At 40.9% G+C, this 10,534-nt stretch overlaps 3 protein-coding genes across 7 annotated transcripts; 1 reads left to right on the top strand and 2 right to left on the bottom strand.

The window, feature by feature from the left end:
- LOC145651727 (uncharacterized) lies at positions 1-1,760 on the bottom strand. Of its 2 annotated transcripts, none has more exons than XM_081699260.1 (2): positions 974-1,760; positions 1-845 (listed from the first exon to the last, which is right to left on the bottom strand). In XM_081699260.1, the coding sequence occupies exons 1-2, from the start codon at positions 986-988 to the stop codon at positions 384-386; spliced, it is 477 nt and encodes a 158-aa protein (XP_081555386.1). In that variant the 5' UTR covers positions 989-1,760; the 3' UTR covers positions 1-383. The 2 variants fall into 2 exon arrangements, with proteins under 2 accessions (XP_081555386.1, XP_081555385.1); XM_081699259.1 differs by having other exon boundaries at positions 1,087-1,760.
- A 142-nt stretch (positions 1,761-1,902) lies between these two features.
- LOC113569308 (glutamine amidotransferase-like class 1 domain-containing protein 3, mitochondrial) lies at positions 1,903-4,284 on the bottom strand. 3 transcript variants are annotated; one of them, XM_026997351.3, is made up of 5 exons: positions 4,150-4,284; positions 3,493-3,623; positions 3,137-3,308; positions 2,675-2,876; positions 1,903-2,316 (listed from the first exon to the last, which is right to left on the bottom strand). In XM_026997351.3, the coding sequence occupies exons 2-5, from the start codon at positions 3,598-3,600 to the stop codon at positions 2,124-2,126; spliced, it is 675 nt and encodes a 224-aa protein (XP_026853152.1). In that variant the 5' UTR covers positions 3,601-3,623; positions 4,150-4,284; the 3' UTR covers positions 1,903-2,123. The 3 variants fall into 3 exon arrangements, with proteins under 3 accessions (XP_026853152.1, XP_026853154.1, XP_026853153.1); XM_026997353.3 differs by having other exon boundaries at positions 3,493-3,618; positions 4,150-4,269; XM_026997352.3 differs by having other exon boundaries at positions 3,493-3,639; positions 4,150-4,257.
- Positions 4,285-4,420: 136 nt separating this feature from the next.
- LOC118242295 (uncharacterized) lies at positions 4,421-10,166 on the top strand. 2 transcript variants are annotated; one of them, XM_035532367.2, is made up of 9 exons: positions 4,423-4,925; positions 5,563-5,676; positions 5,945-7,621; positions 7,715-7,814; positions 8,056-8,204; positions 8,327-8,439; positions 8,578-8,667; positions 8,762-8,884; positions 8,982-10,166. In XM_035532367.2, the coding sequence occupies exons 1-9, from the start codon at positions 4,859-4,861 to the stop codon at positions 9,198-9,200; spliced, it is 2,652 nt and encodes an 883-aa protein (XP_035388260.1). In that variant the 5' UTR covers positions 4,423-4,858; the 3' UTR covers positions 9,201-10,166. The 2 variants fall into 2 exon arrangements, with proteins under 2 accessions (XP_081555384.1, XP_035388260.1); XM_081699258.1 differs by lacking the exon at positions 5,563-5,676 and having other exon boundaries at positions 4,421-4,925.
- The last annotated feature ends 368 nt before the right edge of the window (positions 10,167-10,534 follow it).

Raw genomic sequence — 10,534 nt, 5'->3', positions numbered from 1 at the left:
TGTTTAATTAGTTGTTTATTGTTCATGAAATAAATAATATCAATCAAAATAACAAGTGCATCATTTGTAAGATTGTGTCTCATTACCAACAAGTTATTTATTCACTTTCTTAGGGTCGGCCTGTCCAGGGGCAGCGGCGGCGGCAGCCTCGGGCTCGACCACACCGTGGTCCGGGGCACTTTGGGCACTTTGGGCTTTGTCGGGGTCTCACCAGGAGGAAGAGGAGGTTGGCTTCGGACACGCTGAGAAGCCTGCCCGGACGCATCCTGCTGGATGTTAAAAGTCAAAAGCTGGGTGCCCATGAGTCGGACGCTCCGGGAGCTTACTCAGCGCGGGAGGGAGGGGTTCCGGGGCCACCATGGGAGTGCTGGACTGGCCAACACTCAGGTCCATACATCCTGTTCCTGCTTTTTCCTCCTGGCGTTGTACCTATAACAAAAAAAGCAGCACAGCCTATTAATACTCAGCCTGTATAGTTTAGCTGAACACCATGAGGGTCCTGAATGCAGTGGAGGTGGCGCCTCTGGGTCTGCCAGATGTCCTCCATCTTCTCGCGGTCCAGAAGCCTGATGCCCATGGTGTCCGTCACATCCATGTAGTCTTCCAGCAGCTCCTGGACGAGCAGCTCGGTCTCCTGGGCCCTGCGCATGCGGCGGCCAAGACACAGAAGGAGAGCCCATGAAGAGGCCGTACAGCTGGTGACATTCCGTGGTGACAGCCGACGCGAACCGTCGCATGAAGTGCCACACGTCCAGCCTGACGACCAGCTGGTCCCACTCGTAGAACATGGCAGCTGCCTTGCCCTTGCCCACGCTGGAACAGCAGTCACGGTCCACGTACAGGACCTGGGGAGAGGTTTAGTGAACACTTACAATCAGCGCGGTACATCGCGGCGCGTCTGCAATACATACAGTACAGCAACACGGTCGCTCTCGAGTTGTAAAGCACCACTCCAGACTAGCATGCAAACTACCTGGGCACATTTCATCAGTCATTTTAATGTCATCTAGGCAGACGGTCAGACACCCTGTATTTCGCACATAAACCACATAGACGAGCGAGCGATTTAGCGATTGAGCGAGCTACCTCCGTCGGTCGGTTCTGGCTGCTAATTTGGGCCATGAAATCTCACTTTTACAGTACATTCCCGACGTAGGTAGACGGAAAATAAAAGCCAGGTAAAGAAAAAGAGCGTAAAACGTATAAAAAACGAATCGAAGGGAAAATTCTTTACAGCACGCGGTGAGAAGTGACAGCATTGAGAAGTATGACAGTGTAACGAGCCGGCAACGGGATAGCAACGGGAGAGCCAATGAAAAATCGAGAATCCCATTGGAACAGGCCAGTGGCGCTCTGCTGACTTTGCACAAGAATTGGGAACATGTCAATGAGAGGACGCAGGCCTTTTTTAGAACCACTTGGAACAGTTTGGACCAACATTGGAACAGAAGGTGCGCTATATGAGGGGACGGTTTAGTAGGTTAATATACTAGAGAATCCTGTTTTCAGTCGCCGAGCAATCTCGGAGGTCGTGGTTCCAAACGCACATGTGAATCGTACCACGTGACTCGTGGGGGGCGGAGCATTCCGTGATAATGGGGATTTCTTTACTGTAATACTATTTATTCTCATTGTTTGATATCATCAGGTATCAGAACTGATGATGTTATAATTCTAAAAACTCTCAGCCTTTGTGTACCCTGAGCTAATGCTTGTTTTAGCATAGGTCTAGTTGCTTCTATTAGAATACTGCTGGTGTGCTGTAGTAAATTGAATATCATTATTAAAAACTGAAATGGCTCTACGTTTTCACATTCTACCTTCTTACATGATTTTACTACATCATTTAATGACAAATTCAGCTATCAGGTTATTGAGAGAAATAAAGACAATGAGATATAATTGCAATCCTGCTATGACACAAACATGAACTTTATTGTCAAATATTTCACAAAAGCATCTAAGGCAGCTAATAATTATTGTTTGAAGTCACTGTTTAGTAAGTAGAAATCATAGCAAATAAATAGCATCCTCACAATAATAAAAAAATACACTGATCATCTTGACCCTCCAAAGTAATTTTGAGAAATTATGGCTAAATAATCAGTGCAAAATGTATAAAATCAGGCCATTTTAAGAACGTCAGTTACCATTATTCCAAGTCCATCAAATATCTCGTGCAATGGGGCATTGCACATAAAGGCACTAGTTGTCACAAGTTTATTCTTCTTATCCACATGCACCTCTTCCACATTTTTATTCACATGCTTGCAGCCCAGTTCTACCATTGACTTGGCAACATTAGCATATGGCCACCTACAAAGGTGATGGTGAGGGAGAAGATGATGCACATGATATATCAAGTACAGGCAACAACAACCACAGAATAGAAAATATTACTCTGCCATGATTTACTGAATACAAATTTAGTCTGCCGTAATTTACAGAATACTAGTAAAATTGACTCTGGAACTTATAAATTAGCCAAATGAATTGAGTCTCCTTAAATTTTACTTTTCTCTCTTTAACCTTTTATTTTATCTTCATTTAATTTAATTTACAGTGTATGTGTTGTTTAGAAAATAATGATTGTTTGCTAAGAGAGGCTAGTGAATATCCTCCAAAGTGGTATGTCTTCTCTGAATTTCTAGTGCACAGTGTATGTCATACTCACTTCTCACACTCGAAGTCATGGCCTACGGTGAGCTCACAGCCAGGAATGGTCTTGGCTGCGAGCACAGGTGAGATGCAGCACATGCCCATGGGCTTGCCTGCCCTGTGGAAACTCTTGATGACCTGCTCAACCTGGGGCTTCACTGAATACTCCATTCCCTTGGTTGCCCAGTCACTTAGGTTCTTGGCTGCTCCAAACCCTCCTACATGGAGCAGTTAATGCATGTTTACTAGATTTCAAGACACCAGTGCAGCAAAGTATAGTTTTGGGCTTCATGTATGTTTGTTCAAGTGAACATCCTTTTTGATCTAGGGCTGAGATCAGTTTGTTTCCAGAAATAAAAGTAGTGCAGCAAGCTTTTGGCTATAAACATATTACCCAAATACTTGTGTATTATAATAGGAATTTTTCATAATTGAAAATGATTTACAGTGCACATCGTCTCCAGACTGTTAAACTGACCTGGAATAATGAGAGCATCATGATCTTTGACGTCCAATTTGGCCAGGTCAGTGACCTCTCCTCGAGCTATGCGGGCACTTTCCTGCATCACATTCCGCTTGTCTGTCACAGGTTTTCCCTCACAATGGTTCACTACATGCATCATCTCAGCATTGGGGGCAAACATCTGAACCTGCAGTCGAAAAGCTTTAGTGAATTCCACATCCTTAGATTTTTTAAAACTTTTGGACAAGTTTGGATTTGAGGTGTCAAGGTAAACGAGCCCGAGTCTCTCAACGTCAAAGTTACATGAAGATGCCCAAAATATTGCTCTGATATTGTGTGTGTTTGTGTGTGTGTGTTACTTCCTGTCTTACCTTGGCGCCAGCCCGGCTAAGGTGTACAAGTATAGCAGAAGCCTCATGGATCTCTGTCCCATCATAGACTCCACAGCCAGCAAGGATCACTGCTACACGCTTTGCCATTGTACTTGAGAAATGCACCTGAGCTAGTTGATAAAAAGACTAAAAGCATGCTTGCAGTTTCATAGTACTGTAAGTAAACAATACAGAACAGTCTTTTGGACTGCTTTTGTCTGTTTTGTATGCATCTAAGGCAAACTAAAGATATGAGATACAAAACAAAGGTAAACAGCACGTGCCTGTGACACAGCACACTCAATTAAAAATTCAAACAGACCTCGCAGTCTCTATGGAACTATTCCCAGGTAACATGTATTCACCTCCGTTTCCAGGCAGTTAATATAAACAAGATCAACAGAGTTTAGGTGTGAATACAGGCAACAACAACCACAGAATAGAAAATTTTACTCTGCCATCATTTACTGAATACAAATTTAGTCTGCTATAATTTACAGAATACTAGTAAAATTGACTCTGGAAAAGTATAGTTTCTAAAACAGCACAATGCAAGCTGGTTTCATAATTGTAAACATAATAAAACATTTCTGTAACTAAGAAGCCTCGGTTCAGTCTCTATAATTTTATTTTAGTTAGTGGGAATATATTACTCACCTTGTTAAGAACAAAGTAAGTCTGAAGCAGAACACTCGCCTTCACAATGTCTCAGTTTTCACAGCCTGGTAGGAGACTGGCTGTTCCTTTATATGTGCTTAAGTTATGTACCTCCCATAACGGTAAGTTAACCAAGAACAACAGGAGTGTTTCCAGGAAGAAGGAAGTCCAGTGACTGGCTCATGTAAACCAGTAACAAAATGCTGAGTAATGCCTGATATCCTTTTATTATCAATATTGATGCTAGTGATATATTAAACATTAGAGAAGAATAAAATAGTATAGACAGTAATCAAAAGTCATATTATTAATATTACATATTCTAAGCTTTTCTTAGCATTGTTAAATTTGATAGACAGGTCAAATACAAGGTGTTTAGAAAGCTAATATAAGGATTTAATATTTTGTTTTATAGTTTCTACAATTATACCTCCTAACACTTTTGTTTTGAATAACCTTTGATATTTTTATTTTGTGGCTGTGAAGGGAAAAGAGTAGGCTGCCTTAATTCAACCTGTTGTGTACATTTTAGAGATCCTTCCCACTGAGCATTTCAACAGAGGACACCGCGAGTGGCGCGTGGGTGTCGTAGTTTTTCAGGAAGTTCCTTAAAGGGTTTTGCCGAATTACCTAAAAAGAAGGCGGTGAAATAATAACGTAACAGAAATGTTATAAAGCGCCGTGTGCGCGGCGATGTGTAGCTAAAACGATGGCAGACGTCCTCTCTGATCCCGAATCCATTCATTTCTCCGTTGGCATTTTGGGGATCTCAGGGGGTAGGTTGCAGTTTTGTTTTGTTTTTCGTTGTTGTATTTTTATTTTTTATTTGGTTGGTTGTTTTGGGTCTTTTTTTTTTCCTTTTTTGATAGGTTATAAACTCAATAACTCAGTAAAATCACATTTGATTGGAAAATATTAAGAACGAGGTGTTTGGATGTACATTTTCTGCTTTGCGAGATTCGTTTAGCTAAAGGCATTTACCAAAGCAGAGACACTGTCAAAATTACTTGTGTACTCGTGCTACCTTCACTTTTGTTTGTTAATAAATTGTTTGTATTTAGTGGTAAATGTGTGCAGTTAATTATTCATATATATTTTTAAATGCTAGCAATTACTGCTTTTCAAATGTACATCACAAACCTAATTAAACACGGTGTTAAAATCAATTAGGTAAAAGAGCAATCAATTAGGTGAAAGCAGTTTCATTATACGAAATCATTCTCGCCAGTAGAGTGCATTTATACTGTCCCTGATAAGTAACAATTTTAAAAATTTGTTTAGACTCTTAGAGCGAAACATGTCGACATTAAAACAAGTGTGACAGTTTCACATTAACTTTAGAAAATTACCCAATAGCCTACATATTGAATAAAAAGTGAACATGTAAAGTTGTCCTTTTTATTTTCGATAAAGGCTCTTTATTGCTGCTGGTCAACAGCTATAGCAGCTCCTCTGACACGCCCTTGATCCCTAACACCGCTCTGGGAATAGAACTTCTCATTATCGCGGCCCTTTTGGTTTATGTAGGTAGGTGCCAAGCTATATGACTAGAAAATGTAAGGTGGATTCATAGATTTAAAAGTGATTTGTCGTAGATGCCATAGCCCTGGGTATATTTTTATTTGTAGCAAATTTTTATTTCACTTTATTTAAAGTTTGAATTAATAATGTGAATAATAATAATAATAATAATAATAATAATAATAATACACTTAGAACATTTTGTAGTATGTGAATTATTCATTAACTACCATCATTATTTAATTTTAAATAGTGTTTCTCACTTCTGTTTTAGGAGTGCGTCGGATTGTGTCCCACACGTCAATCTGTGCCATCTTGTGTCTGACTGTGTCCGCGCTATGGTCCAGTTCAGGGCTGGTTCATATACTTGCAGGGGAAGGTATAATCAGTGTAGCAAATGGGCTGAGATATGCTATGGTGCCAGGGCTTGCTGCATTTACTTTAGTATTGCTCATAATTTGTATTGTGGCTGTTCTACAGAGGGAGAATATCCTCTCCTTCATCTCCCTTGCTATATGTTTGGCATGTGCCCATCAGATTGCTGGCCTCACTAACTTAAAGTTTTGTCAGTCAGCAAATGCTGCTTGTTACCTCTTGGTCTGCTTTGTAGCTGCATACTTTGGAAGTGGCCGCCTGTTGTTCTGCATTACGCAGGGGAAGATCCAATTACCTGGAACAGGGCTGCCGAATAGGACTGATTTATTGCATGGCCAAGAGGTTAATGATGTGGCAGCAGTAGGCTTGGCAATGAACTTATTGTCAGCCAGTGTGCTGGCTTGCCCTCTGCTGGGTGTGGTCCCTCAACTTTTCTTGGGCCATGTTCCATGGCTGTGGACGGCCGGTGTTTTCCAGCTGGGTGTGTGTATTCTCTCCTACAGGGCCATGGATACCCTGGGTGCCACTTTCTATGGCTTCACAGCTATACTGAAGTTTTCTGAGGGCTACACTGCACTTGTGACAGACCTAAGAGGTCAAGAGCCTTATTCCCCTGTTCCATTCCCCACTGTTTTCTCAGTGCTCTTTTTTGTTCTAGCTTTGTTTACCTGCCACAGAAGTGTGGTCGATGGCTTCTACCAGCTGTTCTTTGTAGCTTACTGTATAGCCATTGCAGCCCAACCGAGAGGCTTTTTTCAGGGGGGTACACAAGGCGTGCAGGCAGCTATATTTGTGGCATCTGCCATTGCACTCCTGGTAACTCTCTATAATAATCGATCTCAAAAGAAGATACCCACGGGTGAGGGTGTAATAAAAAATCTTCTGAGCAATAGCAGTATGTTCAAGCTACGAACCCAGGACAAACACCTGTATGCCCCATATTTAGGCTATTCCAAATATGCTGATGCTGAAGTCCTAGGCCATGGCTGTAGCGTTCTGGCAGCCTTTGCCATCACTGCTAGTGCAGCCAATCAAGACCCCCTAGCAGTCCTGATTTTGCCATGGGTGGTAGCTGCAGGTGGTTTGCTACAACTGGTGTGTGGGTCTGTGGCTTTTGCCCGAGGCAAGACCCTGGAGAGCACAGCTTTTATCCTCTATGGTGTTATGTGGACAGTGTGGGGCCTGACACGTTTTGGTGGCCTGTATGGTGATTTTCGTGGTTTCCACTTGGCAGTGGGAATCATTAGTTTAATGCTTTTCAATATTATAGTGACAGTAGGAGCTTTATTCCTCAATAAGGTTTGGTTTATCTATGCCCTTTCCTTCAAGCTCATCCTCATTAGCTTCTTGCTGGATGCAGTGGCAGCACTGCCCTATGGTTATGACATTGGTGTGACCATCATATTTGGTTTGATCAGCTTCTACTTTTTCTTGGCCAACTTATTCAACTGCACCTTCCATAGTCCACAACTGCCACTTGGTGATCCTCTAATCAAGATGAGTGGATTTGGTGGTGGCAGAAACCTTTGCCATCACCTTCCTGCAAGGAAAGCGACATCTGTGCAACAGATTGCAGGTAAGGTAATTGTTTTTTTAAATAGATTTTACCTTAAAGTTGGGAATAGCTGACAGTCAGGGCATAAGGTAATGATACATTTTATGTTTCTAGACATCATGAAGAATGGAGGGATATGTGGAATGCCCACTGACACCGTTTATGTGCTTGTGGCTGCTTGCAATCGGCCAGAGGCTGTTGAGAAAGCTTATAAGTAAGGCCAATATATATTTTGCATGTTAATTCACTGCATAGTCATCCAGAAATGTGAACATTATTACTCTGCTTCTAATATTAAGTGAAGAGAGATCTGCTAGTATTAGAAATAAACTGATCAAGGAAACTGGTCATTGCTAGCCATTATTAGAATGTTTTGCTTAACCTTTTCCTTAACTGGGGGCAAAATCCAAGCTTATCGTGCTCTGTTTCACTTCTAACATTCTGCGTTTCCACAGGGTGAAGAAACAGGCTCAAGAGCGCCCCATGTCTTTATGGATTTCTTCCATTAAGCAGCTGGAGCCGGTCAGACAACAGATCAATCCGATGCTCTGGGACTTAATGGAGGCAGCCTGGCCCTCATCTATCAGTCTGGTCATTCCTAGAGGTGGGCTTCTCTACCCACGTGCATGCACTGCTGTTAACACATTCTTTAAAACATAATCAGTCGCCTTACTTAGAATGTTTACATTATATGACACAATCTTGCAATCCTATGGTGTTCCTTAGCCCCATGGATGGACTTCTTTGGTTTGGGTGACTCATCAAAATATATTGGCACACCACAAAGCATTGCAATCCGAAATCCAGATTGTACCATTGCAACACACCTGATAAGCTTGGTATGTTGTTCCATTTTCCATTTTTGTTTCTATTTTATACACTATCAATTATACCTCACGCAGTAAACACAGAGGTTCTATCACTATCCAAGCAGTAAATTATTGGGTCAGACTTTTCCCTTTCCACCTCTGTGTTAGGTGGGTCCGATTGCTGTGACATCTGCAAACCCAACAGGTGAAGCAGACACAACTCATCATAACCAGGTGTATGCTAAACTGGGTGATAAGGTAAATTCTTCTCCTGCACTTTTAAACTATATTAATGAATATGGTCAAAATTAAAAACAAACAAACAGAAACAAAAAGTGATTTGTTTGTGTAGGTCAATGGGGTGTTGTGCGATGGACCTTCACCAGAAAACATAGCCTCCACCGTAGTAGACTGCACTAAAATTGAGAATGGCCAGATCGGATTTTTCAGGGTTGGCCTTATTCCAAAGTCTAAGGTACGGTCCATTCCAAATCAAAAGGCCTTACTATTTTGTGCTGTGTCTGTTTAAGCCTGTTAATGGACTTCCCCACAAATCCTATGATCTTCTCAAGGTCCTGCAGATCTTTGAGGAGATTCAGAGGAGACATCAAGACGGACATCTGAATCGTGGTTTTGAGACAGACATCACAGATCCTGTAAGTGACACCATGGAATCTCAAGCAAGATCCACAGATTCTGAAACATACTCAAGTTTAAACCAACCAGTCCCTGCAATGGCACTGAGCACAATGGACCTCAGCCAAAATAGCAATGAGGATGATGCCTTGTAAATAATAATATATACATACACTTTGTTGGCTTTTGGGAAACTCTTGAACAGTTCTCATGTCTTTGGGGGACAGGCATGGCACATAATGACATTAATTAGAGCAATTATCAAACACATTCAAAACAAATGAAACAGTATGAACAACTTGTTTGGACAACAGTATGAAAAATGTTATGAAAAATTCTTAGAAATAAAGATAAAGGAGTAATATGAAGGTTTCTGGATTTATTGATTTATTGCTTGCCTTAATGTAGGTTCTTTTGGTCTGTTTTTAGACTGTATATTATGAATTGTTTATTTCTGTTTTTCTAATAATGTTTGATGTTGTCCAATAAAACAATCATTGTCATTCATAGATTGATGTTAATTTCATTTGGTCTTAAACATATGCTCTATAAATTTAGAACTTGTGTCCTTGTTAAAAGCAAGCTGATAAACAGAAAAAGCAACAGGTCATAAAAAGAGAATGTAAGCGCAAACTGTATAGGATGCATAAACAAGATACCTTTGTTTACAATATTTTGTGTAACTGGCTGTTAGTAAACAATAAACAGTTTTTCATGTGTTGGCTTTTGATGGCACAGGGATGCTCTAAGCCCTCGAAGGTGTCACACCCGGGTCGACAACTCAGACCAGCACCAATCACACTTCACAACCACTTCCTCATTTATGATCTCCTGATTATGAATAACTGCCTTCACCTGCTCCCCAACACTCTCTTTCCTATTTAATACCCACAGGTGCCCTTCACTGCTTCATATTTAGTCTGCCTCAAAGTCTTTGGAATAAGAAACATTACACACCTATTGAGCCTCACTTGATACTGTCTCCCTCAAACTGCTTATATGCTCCTCTAAGCATCGTTTTGTTTATTTCTTAATAAGTCTTGCCACTTAATATCTTCTTTCTGTTCATGTACAAAGTGTCTATTGTGGGGTTTAATAATACATCCATTTGGGGATCAAAACCTTGCATGTAATTCTTCATCACTCCTTCTTCTTATTGTCATTAGTCACAACATACCTTTTAGCCTCTTATGCACATCATAGGTGCCTTGGGAAAAAATGGTGTTAGTATAAATGTTGACTATTTCTCTTGCTCTCTTCTCTGTGTGTGTGTGTGTGTGTGTGTGTGTGTGTGTGTGTGTGTATTTATTTTTGTGTGTACATGGGTGGCTGTGAGTATTTGTGTGAGAGAGAGAGAGAATGCCTCACATACAAAGAGAGTGAAATTATAGTTTTTGTAAAAAGAATTTGTAAAAAATCTGTTTATAACCTAAACTTGTAAAACCTTTGAGATATTGGTATGGGTAACTTTACCTTCATGGTATGAGCT

The sequence above is a fragment of the Electrophorus electricus genome, chromosome 16, assembly GCF_041902795.1.
Source record: "Electrophorus electricus isolate QZ-2024a chromosome 16, ASM4190279v1, whole genome shotgun sequence".
NCBI classification, from domain to species: domain Eukaryota; kingdom Metazoa; phylum Chordata; class Actinopteri; order Gymnotiformes; family Gymnotidae; genus Electrophorus; species Electrophorus electricus.
This window is presented reverse-complemented; position numbering and strand designations above follow the sequence as displayed.